The following is an 18,549-nucleotide window of genomic DNA, read 5'->3' on the forward strand; positions in this document are numbered from 1 at the left end:
TGCAAGGTGGCTCGGAAGAGTCGAGTTCCTCGGGAATCTTTACGACGACGAAAGGCACGCGTGTAAAAACGCAAAGGGAAACGCGGGGGCGATCGATAACGCTTTCGATCGTTTCTGGGGTCAAAGCACCTTGGCTACCCTTCGCACGAGACACCCGAGGCACCGAGGAACAAGTGTTCGAGGCTACTTCCGCCGAGAAAAATGGGCCATCGCATTATTCAACGCTATCGGAGCAAGTTCTTCCAGGGGGGTCGCGGCTGAATTATATACAAAGAAACTTTCTATCGAGTCTGCGTGAAGCCTGACGCTACCTTAGACCCCCGAGCTCCCTGACTAGAAAACGTAAACACGAAGTAGCCTACTTTCACCCCTAGGGAACACCACCGTACACAAGATAGAAAATCAATGCTCACCTGAGGCGTCTGAATATTCTTATTCTTGTCGACGATGGGTATATTATCGAGCGGCTGCCTGAACGCTATGTTCTTGTTCTTGTTGTCCAACTTCTTCTTGGTGTTGTTCGAGGTGCTGAACCGCTTCCACGACAACGCGTGTATGAACAACGTGTGCTTCTTCAGGTTCTTCTCGAGGGCGTTCTTCTCCGAGATGATCCTCGCGTTGTCGTTGTTGTTCAAGTTGATATTGTTGTTCTGCACCGAGTTATTGTTCGTAGGCGGATGACTCGTGGGCGGCGCCGGCGCCACCGTGGCGACGCTGCTCTTGTTCTCGCGGTTCTTCGCATTATTCAGTTGCTCGTAGTTGAAATTGTTCAGGGTGAAATCGGCGGGATGCTGGTGCCCCTGGGGCGGGTAGACGGACCCGCGCCTGTCGCGCGGGCTGAACGACAACACGGTCCCCATGCTGCCCGATCGATGCTCCTGCGCTTGTTGTTGTTGTGTCTGGGACTGTTGCTGCGAATGCTGAGGCTGCAGCGACGATGGCTGCGTCTGCGTCGCCTGGTGGCTGGGATTCTGGGCCTGTCGACTTACGCTCTGACTCGCGTGGCCAGGATTCGAGCTTTGCTGACCTGGGTTCTGACCCTGGTGACCTGGGTTCTGGGTGCTGGGATTCTGGGCCTGATTCCCTGGGTTCTGATGGTGTCCTGGGTTCCCAGAATGGGCCTGGTGGCCACGACTGGTCTGCTGTCCCGAGGACTCCTGGTGTCCTGGATTCTGGGCCAGGTGACCCGGATTTTGGGCGTCCTCTGCCTGCCCCTGGGCCTGATGACCTGGATTCTGTGCTTCCTGGGACGTAGTGGGCGGAGGTCGCGGTGGACTCGGAGTGGTGACGCGTTGCGGGGGTGGCGGGGGTGCTCGAGGAACCGAGGACTCCCTCGAGGGTCCCGTCAGCGGGGTCGCATCCCCTGGCTCGATGGCCTCCTCCACGACGGGACCCACCACCTCGCTCAGCCGACCTCCCAGCCTGCTGGCTTCTACCTGCGACCTGAACGACCCTGTCTCCTCCTTCTGCTCCTCCCTCGAGTCCTCTTCTCTCTACTTTCTTCCCTTCTGCTCTGTCTTCTGTTTCCCTTCACGCGATCGCGCACCCTCTCCGCGAGAGAGCACGTATGCGACTACCCACGATCGATAGACAAACAAAGTTCACTCAAATCCTAATACACTGTCCAACTGTGCACTCTTCCCTCGAACCAGTCCCACTACGAGCCGCGTTGCCTCCGTCTGTCACGAGGGAAAATGTCGTCGATGCGTGGAGAAGATGTCGGTCGTCGTGCAAAATGGCGAGCGATCGATGCTTCACCGCCCTCCGCCTCTCGGAGGGAGGACGAACCAGCTGAACGAAAATACAGAAGCGACTCTCGGGGCTAGCTCCACCGTGGCTCCTCAGTCCTCCCCCGCCGTCTCGAGAGGTCCTACCCTGCCAGAATCTTCCTGCTCGCGGTCCCTCAGGGCTGCACCACCACTCGATGCACTTTAGCCACTCTCCGAAGCGATCACTGCTGCGCTCCCTCCACGCGGTTCTCGAGCCTTCGGGCTCTGCCTCAATATGATCGATAGAACAACAACAACAATATCCACCTGCACTCTCTATCACCCTCGTGACCCTGGCTTCGCCTTTGTTTACCCCCTGTCGCTGTCCACCCGCGCTCGGAACGTTTCTACCCGCGATCGAGCAGCGAAACACTGTCACACTGTGGCCTGGCTGTCGACGCGTCCACGTTGCACTTCGACTGTCAACAGTTGACAACCAGCGAGCTGGTCGTCGAGAGCACGGTTCAGAGAGCGTGTGCGTCGGGATGAGTCGCGTCGCGCGGCGGGCTCCGATTCGTCTCTGGTGCTCGCGTCTTCGCGAACGTCGCCGTCGCCGTGTCCTCGTCCTCGACGTCGCCGTGTCCTCGTCCTCGACGTCGCCGTCGTCGTCGCTCGGCCCCTTCGTGCGCTCGTCCACCGCCGCTTCCTCTGCGACCAACCAACACTTAGCACGCCCCATCCCCGTTATCGGTGCGCGCGCAGTCGTTCGATAAACGCGCTACGTCGATGCCACGGGGGTGGAAAGACAGAGAGGGCGAGCACGAGGGAGAAGGGTGAAACGGGGGTGGCATCGGGCCCGAGGAGGGGGGATGGCCAGTCACGCCGCATACGCCCAAACTTTTCTTCCTCTCTGCCCGCGACAACCGGTCCACACCGATCTCCCATCCCCCCCTACACCCTCGATTTACGAACCGTCTCGTCCCCCGACCTTACGCGAATGTTTGGCCGGAAGCGGCAGCGAGACCTGAACGTAGGTCGAGATTCTACGCTGACGGAGTGGAGAACCTCGAGTAGGGGCTGCCACCCCCTGCTATGCGGCTGTACTCTGAATTCAAGAATTCTGTGATTCCCTTGGACCTCCCTCTCTCGCTCTCTCCCCCCTCCCCCTTTCTCTCTTTCTCTCTCTGTCTTCTTGCCTCGTTCGGTTTTGATTGAGAGTGTCGAAGGAAGAACAGGAGGAGTCACATTAATTATGAGGGGTTTGGGAGTCGAATGGAAATACGTAATGAGGGGATGTCTGTTTTTCTAGCGACACTTGAGCAGCCAGCTACCGCGCGCGCTGAACTCGCTGAATTTAATGGAACGAGATTTTGCGCTAGTAGAAAGGCTGATCGATACCCTATTCTGTATTCGAGTTTGGAAATAATGCGCGCTTTAGTTCGGCAACTGGGTCATTTCGGAATAAGGAGCGACCCTATGTTTAAATACAATTAGAGACGAATTAATTGGCTGCTTTTCCAGACGCTTCAAGAAATAGCTTGTGGTCCGTCAATTTAAAGCGGGGTGGCTGGTGGTCGGTGAATGGGAGCTCGGGTGGAAAATGGATATCGTACTTCGCAGTACGCTTGCGATTCCTCGGAGAGAAAACGTAGGCGGATTCGGTCGAAGATTGTGTAGAGTTCTTTGAGGTGGGAGGAGATGCAAGGGGTGATTCTACACGTCGAAATGTTACAAAATTTATATAATTATTATTATTGAATAAAAATTCTGAGAAGGATATTACTGCCATAGTCACTGATTTAAGGAGTATTTATATTATACAGCTGTGGCGAAATTCTACGAGTTTCGATCCAGGCAGTGGGTATGACAATCACTGCTGTCCATGGCCTGACCCCTGATACGAGCTCCTGGCTGATAATAGTGTTACTCAATATACTGAAATTCAGGCAAATTTGACAAATTTTGACAAATTCAGAAAATTGAAATAAATATGTAAAAGGACTAAGAATTTGTTAATCAAAGACTTGAATATTCGAAAATTTGAAAAGCTAAAAATTTGAAGATTTGGAAATTTCAAAACTTAAATGTAATATTATTTGATTCTCTGAGTCTACTTTTGTATGCTAAGACTTAAAAAACGAAGACTCAACTGCAACTTTGAAATGCATTTTTTTTTATTTCCGCGTTTAAAATCACCTTTTAAATTCTCTCCTATAGTGGAACACTCTGTAGAGGAGTTAATATAAGAGAGGACACGTGGATGCAAGTGCGTTCCCCACATTGACGTCTCACAGATCTAAAACGAGAATCCCACCTATACGACAGTGGGACTTCGCGTCACCGTTGAAAGCACGTTCTCATGGAACGTCATTGTTTCAAGGTTATTTTCCATTATTCGCAAATATAGCTTTGAATGCTACGATAGACAGTTTCTGTGATTCAAGCTATAGATGATTCACCACAGAGGATACAAAGGTGTCGATTGATTTAGTGAGGTAATTCAATCGTGGAACCCATATAGAAGACCGTGTACCAATTATATTGTTTCACATGAGGTTCTCTAGTGAAACATGACAGGACTAAATTATTAATACTACTCCTACTACCAGTATTTAAATTAAAAATTTAATTATCAGACCACGATCTTATCCTATAATTACTTCAATTATGAAATGCATAATTAAATGTGTAGGTTTCGAGAATATAGATACCATTCATTAGAGCGCTTATTTTTAATGATATCAGCTTCAGTTGTTGTACCAAACCACTAATACTGTATCCATGTTAATGAAGGAATGTGGAATATGAAATGTGTGATACATCATTAACTTTAACGTGATTAATCATTCACATTTGTTGGCGCGAGCGAGGTTTCAATGCAACTATTTAAAATAAAAGGACTGAGGCTTGAATGTACTTATATAGAAGGTACACCTTTAACTTTTCTTCTCATTACTCGATTTGAATTTACAAAAGGTAATTTAAAACTACAAAAACGACTAAAAAATCACATAAGATAAGGTCTCCAAACAAAGGCAATTTTTTTAAACCAGCGTGTATACACAATCTATCTACACAATTAATTTTCATCGTGACACGACAAACATCGTAAAAATCAGCCTTTAAACAACCGACAGCTCACTCTCACCCCTTCATTTCACCACCCTCATCGCCCCATTTTTAATTACACTAGCGTTCCACGAGCCACGTTCCAGCATCCTCATCTTCGAGCACGGACAAGACCAGCTTCCTGGTATTAAAATGCTCGTCTCTTCGAGCTTGATTGCATCTAAATCCCAACTGCCTCGATATCCCGACACAAAGGTATAGTTCACTCGTCCGTCCATGGGATTACGACAGAACAAGGTCGAAAACATCGGCGCAAAGCAATTACCAGCAACACGCAGAAAGCTGTGGATTAAGGTGACCAGACGAGGGTGAAAAAGGAGGAAGCTAGGGAGGCGAAGAGGGAGTGAGAGAGGGGGGGAGCAACGAAGGTAGATCGATTAGCGCGCTAATTAACGTTTCGCTTAACAACGGGGCGAAACGAAGCTCCGTCCACGCAGCGACGAAGAATCGGATCGATTGATATTTTCATCCCCCTTCGTCAAACAAAGAAATATACCTGGACATGTGGATCTCGGGCATCCCTCAGCGAGCCAAATCCATCGCGAATACCAGCAACGAGGAATCGTTCTTGATCGCCAGGGAAAAGCATCCGCTCGAAATAAGAGGCTGGATGGAGATGAAAGCTTATTAAGAGATGAATCGACAGGAGAAGCTGCCAGCGCGTATTGATTTCTCCTCGCATTCGAATGCACCGACATGGAAAGTTATTTCCGTTTCTCTTGGAGGATCCTTGGCCAATTATATTTCATTCGCCACGAGGTTACTAATGTAGTGTTACTTTCGTGGTTCCAGTAGTCACTGCGTTTAAAGTAAAATGAAAGAAAACACTGCACCCTTTAGGTGTCGTTCTAATGTTCTGAATCCTAGTCGATGCTAATGTCTGAGCTCTATGAGCTCTCTTTAGAGTTACCACTTTCTCTTTGGGAGTCAGAGCTGCCAAATCTAGCTATTCTACAATATATAAAATATTTAAGTAACTAAGTACGCATGATACATCCCACTTGTGAGAATACTTGGACTTCATTGGCCTTAATCTGAACGATCCTTTTAGAAATCTATTCCCTATGATCCTCGATATTAATCAAATCGCAGAGCTATATGAGTTTAGTGTCCCATACGATGCTCTTATTTCAAGAGTTTACTTACAGGTAAGTTCGCCTGATCGTTCAATTATTCACGGCTGACGCATTCGTAACCGCTTCCTGCCAGCCCGCTGATCCCCACTGCTTCCTCGGGATGCATCGAGGGCCTGCACACGAGCCCCACTTTCCCTTGGCGGCTGTGGACAGAAGAAATTGTTACAAGGTTCGTCGTTCAGACGACATATCAGAGCTGTTCTCGTAAGTCTGCGCTGAATGCTTAGGACCAGGTCGACGCTTTAAAGATGCACGCGGCTCTAAAGCGCGTCGCTTGATGCGAGAGCTCAGTGGTCGAGCGGAGAACTTCAAGTGCCAGCGATATTAACCATTTACGGCTTGGAGACACTTTTAAACCACTACTTGCATTAAGAACACTATCGTAAAACGAAAATGGTTGGAGCCCTGGGAATAGATATAAATTCTGTTCCTTACACGAAGTGTCCAAGAAATGACCTAATGATTCAATGATCACTGTACTATAGGTGTGACAGACGATTATACGTTTATATATTCAGATTCGATATAATTTTCAGCCCACTGTGCAGTGTAAAACTTACATGCCCAGGCCTCGAGTTTGGCTGAGATACCAATACTTGCGTTCACTTCAACGTCTAGCGAAGGAATGACGTTAGTAGATTTTCTTGCATCCCACATATTCGAACCATCGGTGTGGTTTATTATCACCAGTCCCTATCATAAAACTATTATTGTGCTCGACTATGGTTTTGCCCTTTTCGATATTATTCGTTTTCTTAAAGGTAGCTCAATAACTTTGACATTCTTGAATGTCTGCTATTTTCAGAAATATGAAAAAAATTTATTTAGAAAAGTTCTATGCTAGTACAGGGTGTCCAAGGAAAACAGGAAATTTTGAAAACAAAATTTGAAAACAAAATTTCCTGTTTCCCTGAAACACAGAGTATTCTTTAATTTATTTATTTTGTGAAATGCTTTTACAGACTTTAAAGCCACCTTCATTTATTTAAATATAGACTGCAATGCTTCACAATTTTTATACTTCATGTGAAATGTACCTATTACCACAAGGAAGCGAGTCGAAGGAATGCAAATTAAGATCAACACAAAGCGTGGGTTAGCGCAATACCCTATCGACTCAAGTCCCTCTGGTATTTCTGAAACTCCAAGCTTCGTACCCCTTCGTAGAAAGTTTTAATACGGCAAAGTGTTGGGCACCTGGCGGAATTGCGTGGCATTAAATATTTACAGCCAAGGGTATTCAAACAGGTTGAACTCGGGCGCGAGAAATAGAAACATTCGCGCGAGATTTCGAGGGAATGCAAACAGGTCGTGGGGGTGGAATCACCGGAACCTTTCGGCTTTAAAGGATTTCCCAAGATCCCTGACCTGAATGGATCCTACGAGAACCGTCGTCTTCGCACGACGGATTTCTGGATACATGTATTCCATTAATACGCGAGCGCAGTGTCACCCCCTGAGCGAAGGGGAGGATTTCACGACGCGACTTGATCGGATCTAGGATGTTCAACGAGCAGTCAGAATTTATGGCAACGTCTCGCGGCCGATTCTCATTCAAATTGGAACGAGTTTCCACGAACAGTAGTAATTCGTGACAAGTTTGAATAGCTACACTGGAATTCCTTCCGTGAGAAACATGAATTTCATATGAAAAGAATGCTAGTTAATACAGTACAAAAGAATATTTATCGTTTCATGTATTATGATAGTTATTCTTGCTATAATTTCATTTATTTTTGGGAAGAAAGAATGCACTGTGATTTTTGTCAGTGTATGACTAATTATTATTACTTTATGGAAAAAGATATGCCACTGACTCGTCTGACTTGTTCTACTTTAATTCATTTAGGTGCAGATCAGTAGGCGAAGTTTTTAGAAGTTTAACATGTTGACTGTCATGTCACACACGTATGGGTGACAATTTTTTCATGACTGTGAATAAGAATAAGTTAGACAATTATAAATGATGGTAATATACAGAATTTTAGGTAGTAAAAGAGGAAAAACGCTTTGAAATAATTGTGAAAGCGAATTAAGAACAGTTTCTTTCTAGATGGAATCACTGTCAAAGTGACAGAATTTTTAATGAATTTAGGATGGCAGTCAACATATTAAAGCGTAATGAAGAATTTAGAGTGGCCATTGTGGCAGTGATTTAAATTCGTCATCGAAATATTCGAATGGCGATTGCTGGACGGTGAGGCACTGCTGGTTGCGTGCCAGCAAGTAGTAAAGCCTAGCGCGGGTCAGACACGTTACGAAGAACCCTCCAATTAATTAAACGACGCACACATCGACCACGGCCCTGCAAAAACGGAGGTATTTCTTGCTGGTTTAACAAGCAGAGGTCTGATACTTGAGGAGAGTACGATTTGGAGGAAACAAACACGACATTGCCATTAATTCTGGGAGATCTTAAAGTCCAGTTCCCTACATTAGCTCGGATTTTATTGCAGCCTGAAGCACTAGATACTCTGAACTCTGCACAAATTAGATCGATTATTACATTCTCTGGTTCATGTTCCACGTGCCTCATGAACTTTTTTAATTAAAATGTTAATTATATACTGAGTGTTTTTCTGTGTTCGTGACCTTCCATTTTAATGAAATGTATAAATGTATAAAATAGGTTTTCAACGTTTTACCGAAACCTGCTAGAATACAAATAATGCAAAAAGCTTCACCATGTGTGCTTCACTAACCTCCCTCTACAAAATTGAACTAGACATAATACTTCTACACATTTTAGACAGTCATTAATATTCTATACATACTATGAATCATGCAATTCTTATTTTTTACTGCTACTATTATTCCACATAAAAAACTACTTCAATAACAGACATGTTAAATACAGAGTGTCCTCAATGAAGCAGCCCATCTAAATATCTCCTCTGTTTTTAATGACACAAAAATCGTCTATGTCATAATTTAATTGGTTTCCAAGGAGAAATATCCTGGAAGAACAATCTTCTGCATAGGATCATTTCTTTTAGTTTCTTAAAATTTAGTATTATAAAAATAAATTATTTAGGTGGCTTGCTTCAGGTTGGACACCCTGCATAAATATCAATTGAAACCAAAACGATCGAAAGAACCAAGCACCAGTCGAAGGGGAGAAAGTCAGTGACGCACGGGCGTCGTCGAACCGCGTCGGCGTTTGTATAAAAGGGCTCCTAACGAAGCAGTGATTGCAGGCTGAGCGATTTCGATTCGGCCGTGATAAAAAGGCAGTGGGCAAAGGTGTCCGCAGGGCGGTGCCTCTGCAAAAGCCCGCTAAAAATACAAGCCTCGTTCGCGTCGCGTTGGCGTGAAACCGCGGCTCGTTCACGCGGCGTGTCTATCGATGTGACCCCGATCCACGTGGTCTAAAAAAAACACAACCCCGGCTTTTATTGTTCGCAATAAACTGGCAACGTCCGACGAGAATCATCTCGATGGTCCTCTCGACGCCAGACGGTCTGCTTTGTGAGCGAAACGCTAAAGGACGCCTGTGGCCCTGCTCGAACACGCGCGGACTGAAAACGACACAATGAAGGATATACAAGGGGGGAAACTAGTCGAAACTCTGAGGGCTTTTTGCTCGGCTGTATCTGTGACGATCTATAAAAAAACATAATAAAATGTAACCTGTGCTGGCTATTTATAATCGAGGGGTGCATGGACGTCCCATATTCCAGGTTTAAAAGAGGCGCAGATCCAAGGATCACACGCTCTGGTACCTAACGGAAACGTGTCATTTGGGGTAGAAACTCCGTGATTGGAGTTATTGATACTAGACGACGTAGAGTCACCATCGTGGTAGAGGAGTTCCAAGAGAGACAATGAGTGGAACGATTAGCAAGGAGATTAAGGAGGAGGATTAACCGAGGCAACTGGAAAGCTCGCGTTCAGACGGCGGAAAGTTTCAGCTTCCTGGAGATCCTTGATCCAACTGCAGCGTATAAAAGTTAGAAAGGCTTGGTTTATTACTCTTTCGAAGTCGCTGCAAAGTGGTCCGCGGGGACGTCTTCTTATTAATCTTTCGGGAGTGTGATACCGCCTCGGGAAGATATCACGTCAGGACTGTCTCGAGGTTGGTAGGGGAGTTGCTGAACTTTATTTTAACTAGCCATAGCGCGAGCGTAAAGTCTCTCTTTCACCTAGAAATCTACTTACTCTTTGTACAGAAAGGATTAAGGTGAACCTTAAGACCATGGGAAATGTGTTGGAAGAATCTTTTCTTCAGGAAAGTTTGTCCCGGCTGAAGTAGAGATTCTGTTGCAACGAACTCGACCAAAATATTGAGAATGGGGTTCGCGAACTCGTCCGAAATAAAGGACCGGTTAACCCAGCCCAGGGAGCGTCGACGAGGTCGTGACAAAACAGCTGACTCGCGAAACGAGCTGGCCAGACAGAGCGAAGAACATCATCCCCTTTAGAAGGGCTCCAGACAGACGAACCCTCCAGGCAACAGCCCTCAGCTCCCTCCCCGTTACCACCGCCGTCCCATCGCCATAGCAACCCCTTGGATTCAGCAGCCAGCCTAACCGATTTGCCCGCACCCCTCCATCTTCTGCTCGTTGTTCGAACGTGTACATCAAACGCGCTTTTCGCCTTTTTTGTTTTATGAAAATTAGACAGACCCTTTGTTTCTGGCGGTGTTTCTGAGCCGCTAGGACTTTCTTCTACATATCACTTTTCTGACAGTAGTCTAGCTAGGATGAGTGTACTTAGTATTGGACATTAGCTGTATCTTCGAAAATTGAAATGCAACAAAGCGATTAAACTGCAAAAGTGGTAGCAGGGAATCCTCTCTTTACTTTTGCAGTTTGGCTATTTTGTTGCGTTTCACTTTTTAGAGGCATAACTAATGTCCAGTATTAGGTACATTTATTCTATCCTTTTTTGCAACTATAACTTCTGACTTGACACAGTCGAAGATTGTACAATCGAATAATTCTGTGATACTAAGATCTCCGCAGTTCTAGAGAAGCCAGACCAGTAGAGCTTAATAATTACTGTATAAATCCTATAAATCCTACTGTTTATAAAAGAGTAATAATAAGAAAAGAATTGTATCTTTGTAGGATCATTCAATAAAGAAATTTAAGAAATAGAAAGCAAAAGCAGGCTCTTTTCCTTTCTCTCTCTCTCTTTCACACCCTCATCAATCATCACATATTCGCGGGCCCGTGGTTCCTCACCTTTCACCAGTTTCTTTTTCCCTTGAATATCGTTAAAGGAAAAGTTACCTGTGGAATCGTCGACTATTTCTTCGTGCATGAAATCGCGATGGCAAATACCGGAGAAGAATCAACCTAACGGCCGCTGTATTCACCTCTTCAGGGAGCGAGAGCGGTTTTCACCAAGCGACAGTCCAGCGAGTCGAATGATGGCGGCAATCTCGAAAATTGCCCTTCTCTTCGCCGACCCGTGCAGATCAAATTGACAGTGTCACGAAGTGGCTTTTTCCTCGATCTCCTTAAGATCACGGCTCCCCTACGATCTTCCGTCAGTCGCGTACTACGATTCGCCAAGAAACAAAGCAAAGTGCGGGTGCAAGTCGATTCCAGTGAAAGAAAGATGCCCTTTGTCGTTCCTTCCTTTCTATGGGCTCTTTCTGTAAGCGCACTCGCAGTTTCGATCGCTGCTCAGGATGCAAAAACAGTGCTGTTCCCTGCCCCAGGAAATGGCTCTTTGGAATCTGTGGGCAGATTCGAGCCTGCCCTTCCGCCGGAAATGACGAGACCGCCTGAGCCCCTCGCCAGGCCTTTCACTCTGCCCGCGAATCAGTATCTTCCTGCTAACAATTTCATCGGTTCGTTTCTTCCATTATCGAAGGGAAATGCAGTAGAAATGGTGTCTCTAACGTTCTTCCTCGTTTCAGCCCCTCAGAGGACCTTCGTCCATCACAGGAGCGACAGTCTGCCACCATATGTATACGAGCATCCAGGTTTTGGATATCCAGTCGCGCACTCCATTGATCATTCGGTTGGACCTTCGTCAAAGCAGCTCGTGATCGTTAGCTTCATCGGTCTCCTGCTGCTCTTCGCTATAATACAGAACACGATCGCTGCTGTCAAGCGGAGGGACATTGGGTCGGATGTCCTGTCGGCCAGGGAGAAGAGAGACATTTATGCTTCTTATGACTTCAATTCTGTGGTAACATAATTAAGTAGACTGAGGATTTTTATGCAGTTGTAGAGAAATATAGCAAATCTCAGAATTCAATTATTGTATTTAATACTTGGAGTTTAAATCGAATTTTTAATTAGGTTTGCATTGTTCTGGTACTAGGATTTATAAGTCTCTGAGTTTTACAAATATTCACTGACTATTAATAAAATTTTTAACTGCTTCGTTGATAATTACTGTCTTCCAGTTTATCAAAGACACTTAGAGATTCTCTGAATATTTTTCCTTAATTTTTAGACCCCCGAGCAAGAGGACGTTCTCAACGAGGATGCCAGGGTGCGCTGTATTCAGAAAACAGTCTGCCTGGAGAATCGAAAGCTTCTGAAAGCCTTTGGCGCCGCTGGGAAAATCCTAGCGAAGCACTTGACGTGAGCTCTCTTATTATTATTGCTTCCTAGACGCCGCAGAGAAATTTAATCTAGACACAGACGCTTCGTTCTTGTTTCCCGAATCACTGTTTGACGACAGTTGAGACATAGAGATCCTCTTCCTCTTCATCTCTCAGGGAAGCTTTATCTGTATTTTCCTGGTTTCAGGCAAAGTGTAACGAAATCTCTGAAATCTTCCGGCTGGGATCGTCTGGTGCAGGATGCAGGAGAGGCTGGGATTCGTGACGAAGATTGCGACGTATTGTACAGGGACTGCGAAGAGCTGAAGGATCGTGGAGAGGCGAAGGCGTCGTAGGAGAGGCGCGAAGATTAGCTACAATTGAGACTAAAGAAAGATTGAGAATGATAATAAAGTGAATGTGCGTGCAAGGGAACTGGTTCGCTGTGTGCTTCAATTTGTTTCACCTTCGCGAAGGCGGAAGGGGCGGGACGAAAGATCGAGCGCAAGGACGAATGAAAAAGCGAGCGGTATTAATGACTTTTAATTTTAATTACAATATGCTGTGTTGTGTGTGTGTTTTTTTTTTGTTCTTTATCCGCTACAAACATCGACATCTAGCCTGAACTATTTTAGATAGCAGTCCGCTCTATACACGCTCCATTTATGCTCTCTTCCTCTCTTGCTCTCCAATCGTTCTCTCTCGTCGTCGGAATTATAAAAAAATATCAAATCACGAACAGAATGGAGACAAACGACCGCGCGTACTGCACTCCCTTCTCACTTTTGTCTTCTCTGTTACACCTTTACAACACGTTTGTTACTTTTTGTATGCTCCTTTCGACAGTTTTATCTACCTCGTTTCTCGCCACCCCCGTTCAACCACCCTCTCTCCTCCTCGTCGCGTCCACCTCCGCGTATTCTATCCCGCCATCACCCCTCCTCGCGTCACACAACTAATTACACAGTAACGCTATCCATTATTATCGTAATAACATTAAGGCATTACATATTTATAAATTCTTCGCGTTCCACTCGCCGCTATACAGCAATACCACGCTAAATTCGTAAAACTTATGCTTAAATAGACGTGAGATCGCTCGTTGCAATAGTCCAGGCTGGCTTAAAGGAAAAAGAAAACACAAGAGTAAAGAACGTCGCGAGACGCGTTTCAAGTTTGAACACCAGGAACGATCTGTCCTTCCGTTCTTTCAGACGTCTTCGTTTCCCTCGCGGGAGATCGTCTCTTTCGCTAAATGAGTCGCGCCGTTTCCTCGGCCGTCGCCCTAGAAAATTCCCTAAAATTCGACTTTCGATCAAAGAACGGCCCGTTTCGAGTGCACGGAAAAAGAAAATGGGGCGAAGGACGAGTTCTGTGTATCAAGGACCATCGTCCAATGCCAGATTCGCTCGCGTTCTTTGTTTCTTCGTCTCTTTCTCTCTCTCTCGCATTCATCCTCAACGTTCGCTCGCTCTCTCGCACTCGTCCATCTTCCAAGCATGCACACTTGAAGACGCACACGCACACAGCATCGTTCTTCCACGGTATCACTTGCATGCACGCAGCTTAAAGGTCCTGCTAATTATCGCATCAATAAATTAGACACATTTGTCGAGGCAACGTAGTTTGCACAGGCAGGCGGCAGGCAGTTCAAGGGGAATACCTCGAAGTGCTATCGAATATCTCGCTCTCCCTCTCGATTCTTAATATTCTGTATCTTTGAACGTTAGTCGCGACGGATGCGAACGAATCGAACGCCGCCGCGTGTACTTCCCTGATCGTGAGCCAACGCTTGACGTTTTTGTTAATTTCGCACGATCGATCGATCGTTCGAGTTTATATGCTACTTCTACATCCGTGTCTCTATTACTCGAATTAATAAAAAGTGAAACAAACGATAAAAATTTCGTAACACGTTTAAAAGAAAAAATCTTGAAGGATTCACCTCGATCTTTTCGTCGAACGCTGAATAAAACTATAACAAATACGTTTTGTATGCGAAATGAACAAACTTACTAATCATGGAAATAAAAGAAACTTAATCGACCCGCTGAGGTCTCGTTTAAATACAACGCAGGAATAGATAGCTTCATAGATTTAAAGAAGAAATCTGTCCTCTCGATTGAAGGAACGTGATAACAGCGCAGTAAGGGATAATCTAAGTAAAAAATAAAAAAAAAAAAAACAGGGAATCCAGAATTCGATGAGAAAAGAGAGCAATAAACGCTTGACGATGAAACGCTTTCAGAAGCGAGGAGACAACGCGTTGGAAGCGGAACACGAGCACGCGCCGGTATAAAAACACGGTTTTCATTGCTTTTTACTTGCTTTATTCGGTGTAATTCATCGTGTTTCGCTGATATCGTCGATTCGATTGAAATAATAGTATGTCCCCCGAGGGCCCTTTTTCTCGTCCAACACTGTCGTCGATCGATCGATCGCGGCGCTAATAGATCCTTCCTACCGTACAAAAACTGAATCCCACAATTACGCCGACTAACACGATATAATCGATTAATCAATTAAACTATCGAGTTGATACAATAATAATAATAATAATATTAATATTAATCATTAATTAATAATATTTACAACATTCTAGACACTATGCTCCATTTGTCCTGTCTCATGTTTCGGAACGTGACACGCGCACCGTGCGTAAAAGAAACGAAAAAAGGCGGTCCTTCTCCGTGTATTTATATATATATTTATATGTAATCTATATATAAAATAGTTCCGTGGAGAATAGGTACGACACGAGACGGCAGCCAGCGAGGAGAGCGCGAGGATAAAGCGAAGGAGAGCATGTCTGGTGCATCTCTCTATGAATCTCTCTCTCTCTCTCTCTCCCTCCCTGCCTCCGTCTCGTCTCTCGAAACGCGTGTCCACGGCTCCCATGTGTACCTCTCGTCTACTCTCTTCTCTGCGTGTTTCACCTTCTTATACAATTTATTATTCGCTATTTTACGTGCTCTGTTTACTTCCACATCCGGAGACATTATGTTCCACGCGACGTCCGCGTCGCGCTCGAGAAGCTACCTCTTTTACTTTTCTTACAAACGGAAACGGGGTTTCTCTCGCGACGAGAACGTCGGGCAAAGACGATTGACGGGCGTCCAACATCGCCCCTGGTCGATTCTGACGAGCGTCGACGCGCGGAGGAAGCACGTTGCGGCGCGGTTCCCGAGAGGAGCGCCGTCACCTCTCGAGAGGATCGTTCGTTCGTTCAAACATGTCCCCCTTTTCTTTCTGATTCCATTCTGTTTCCTCCTCCTCGCGAATCTTTAATTCTTCTCTCCCGATCTCGAGAACTCGCCTCGCGTCCGAGCGAAAGTCTCGAGCAAAGGATGATCGAAGGCAAATGTCGCTAACAGACAGTACGTGTTTCGGGTGTGCGTATTGAGGACCGCAAGATCGTGAGACGGTGGCTGCCGATCGCGAGATCGACGGCGAACTACATTGAGACTGGACGTTTTGACGCGATAAAACTGTGGATTGGTGAAAACTTGGTCACAGGTCAACTCTAAAATAAAAATCCTTGAAGGGGAACGATTCTGTACCCGGTCAGACAATTTGGAAGACGCGTTCTGAATAAGCAAGTTCCACGACCTTGGTACACGCTGAAGAGAATTGAACAACGGTGCGTGGTATCAGCGAGAAACTTCTCTTTTGTTTCTGGAAAGCTAAATAGTGAAGTGGCGAAAGAAAAGAAGATGAACTCTGTGGCTCGTCTCGCGCTCGGTTCACTCTTACGGTCTTAGATACAGCCAACACCCTCGATACATTCATCGTCGTACCGATAGATATCATCATTATTATTATTATCATTATTATAATTATACTCTATGTACAAATCGACATCGCCGCGGTGACGGCATCAGCATTAAACCTAAGCGACAAACGTAAGAGTAAAGAGTTACTAGGGACCAGTCATAATTTGTCATGCTAATAGTATAGGTAGCAACACGCCCGGTATAATCGTTTACTATCATCATAATCGTTCATCACCGTCGTCATTGACATAATTATCATCATTGTCGTCGTGAAACGTTTGAATCATCGCCGTGATTCTCGAATAACGCACTTAGTATAAGCGTGGCGGCTTTCTGTTGGACAGTTTTAATTCTTGTTTGAAATTCTCTGCCAATGCCCGTGTTCAATCGCTCGCCCTTGAATTAGCTAGACTAAATACCTTTTTCGTTACTTCACTTAACAAAATCGAGGTAATTCACTTCGTTATCTCCCGGATGAAAAACAATATTACGTCAATTCTTGCATTCCCACTCGTTATCTTCTGTTATTAATGTCTAGCTATGGTATACGCGCGAGCTTGTTTCAAGAGGTTACTGTTTAAAAAAGAAACGAGGGAAGAACACGGTAATTCGGAGGCGCGTTACTCAACGAATCTTCTTGTCGTTCTCCTTCATTCGTGTTCACCCACGATTCACGCACACCACTATATTTTATTAGACCTAGCATGCTTAGAAAATACTTGAAAAATGAGTCTCTTGGAAGGTGGCTGTTCGATCGGTTGGCTTTCGTCACTGTACACATTATTACCTCAAGTAGTTCTTTAGCTTAATAATAAATTGTCCTGCTTCGTGCGTATTCAGTCGCCCGTTTACCCCGTAGTCTCGACGAACTTTCCTCGTGCCCCGAAAATTCCTGAACACGTGCTTCCTCGTTTGCTCACCGTTTCATCCAGCTTCCATTCGCGCAGTGGCCGGACTAGAACGAGCCCGCTACCCATCGTTGACTAAATCATCGAAAGGTCACCCGTATCAGCCTCCAGACTCGACTAAGTCTAACGTTTTACTGGCCAACTGTATGAGGCGCTGTAGGTTTTTGTGGTCGTGTCACGTCATTAAATTTCTCTTCGTCCGAGCCATGTGCGCTTCGCCCATAATCTGGTCCTCGATATCTTCCCGCCTTTCCCTTTCTCTTCCCCTCCTCTTGATTCACGCAGAACATTTCAACAAACGCGACAAAAACTTTTCAAATAAACGAAAAAAAGGGACAGCCGCAAGAGGCGCGAAATCTAGCAAAAAACTAAAAAGAGCATCGCGTTGTCTGTCGGTTGCCATTTTAACAATCAACAAAAGACCTCGTCACGATTTTAATCGTATCGATAGTAACACAAAACAACAATATATCACCTAAATAATATTCGCTAGTTCCCGTTACGGATTTGTGGTCCGTGAAAGTGGCAGCGTCGTCCGATCGCACCAAAGAACGGTCGACGCGGTGACGATAACGACACATCGAGTTAACAACGACGACTACAACGGCAGAGACGAAGTTGTCCACGATGACGACGACTCAGACCCTGCCAACGAAGATGACGGTGAGGACACGATGATGAGGATAGCGGATTATGGGCTATTGTGCATGCGACGGGGTAGCGGGCGTTCCCCTGTGCGTCGTAGTGGCAACTGTATAATAGCGCGGTGGTGTCCACAGTCGTGATCATGGTAGCGTTCTCAGAGATATCACTCCGTAGTTATCTCCTATCGCGGTACAGGAGATACGATTTTATCGCCTGTGGCAGGTTCAACTCTTGTATCTTTTCTTCTAGTCTGTGCTTGCCGATTCGCTGGCGAATCACTCTTCGACAAAGGTCTATCAGGGGAAGAGGTTCGGCTGAAAATATAGAACATAAAGTTAGGCAACAATTCTCTATCTCATCCACAGTGGCTGACAAAAGAAGTTTTAAAATTGGCCTTGCCAGTTGTCATATAATAAAAGAATTTTCACAGAAGTTATATTATCTTGTGCTCACTTCAACTTAACCCCGATATTAGATATCCCTTAAATCTTTCAATTTCACTGACTTTTTAAACTTTCTTTTGCCCAGCACTCTAGCTCAGAACTAGACTAAGGATGACTATACTCACGATCGAGTCCCCCGATGTACTTCATCGTGATCTCGCAGTGTCCCCACACAGCAGACACAATAGGGTGTAGCTTCCTCCCTTTAAGTCCTCTGAAGGCGATTCCCAGGTACTGGCCATCCACGACGAACGCTAACGTGCCTTCGTCCATATCCAGGACCACTGAGGAATGGCAAAAG

At 45.5% G+C, this 18,549-nt stretch overlaps 3 protein-coding genes across 4 annotated transcripts in view; 1 reads left to right on the plus strand and 2 right to left on the minus strand.

Annotated features, from left to right (window-relative positions):
- Positions 1-1,394: 1,394 nt before the first annotated feature.
- On the minus strand, positions 1,395-5,615 carry LOC143177812 (uncharacterized). Its single transcript, XM_076376013.1, has 2 exons — positions 5,335-5,615; positions 1,395-2,417 (listed from the first exon to the last, which is right to left on the minus strand). Exons 1-2 carry the CDS (start codon positions 5,534-5,536, stop codon positions 1,606-1,608), a joined length of 1,014 nt encoding a protein of 337 aa, XP_076232128.1. The 5' UTR covers positions 5,537-5,615; the 3' UTR covers positions 1,395-1,605.
- Positions 5,616-11,237: 5,622 nt separating this feature from the next.
- On the plus strand, positions 11,238-13,014 carry LOC143178519 (uncharacterized). The gene is made up of 5 exons (XM_076377243.1): positions 11,238-11,354; positions 11,396-11,774; positions 11,844-12,118; positions 12,389-12,519; positions 12,688-13,014. The coding sequence occupies exons 1-5, from the start codon at positions 11,238-11,240 to the stop codon at positions 12,833-12,835; spliced, it is 1,050 nt and encodes a 349-aa protein (XP_076233358.1). The 3' UTR covers positions 12,836-13,014.
- Positions 13,015-17,979: 4,965 nt separating this feature from the next.
- Positions 17,980-18,549, minus strand: part of LOC143177815 (protein gustavus-like) — a 38,351-nt gene continuing 37,781 nt past the window's right edge. For both annotated transcript variants that reach the window (XM_076376021.1, XM_076376022.1), the window contains 2 exons: positions 18,374-18,532; positions 17,980-18,119 (listed from right to left, as the gene is read on the minus strand). In XM_076376021.1, coding sequence (XP_076232136.1) covers positions 17,980-18,119; positions 18,374-18,532 — 299 coding nt within the window. The remainder of the gene's footprint in view (positions 18,120-18,373; positions 18,533-18,549) is intronic.

The sequence above is a fragment of the Calliopsis andreniformis genome, chromosome 4 (assembly GCF_051401765.1).
Source record: "Calliopsis andreniformis isolate RMS-2024a chromosome 4, iyCalAndr_principal, whole genome shotgun sequence".
In the NCBI taxonomy this organism is placed as follows: Eukaryota; Metazoa; Arthropoda; class Insecta; order Hymenoptera; family Andrenidae; genus Calliopsis; species Calliopsis andreniformis.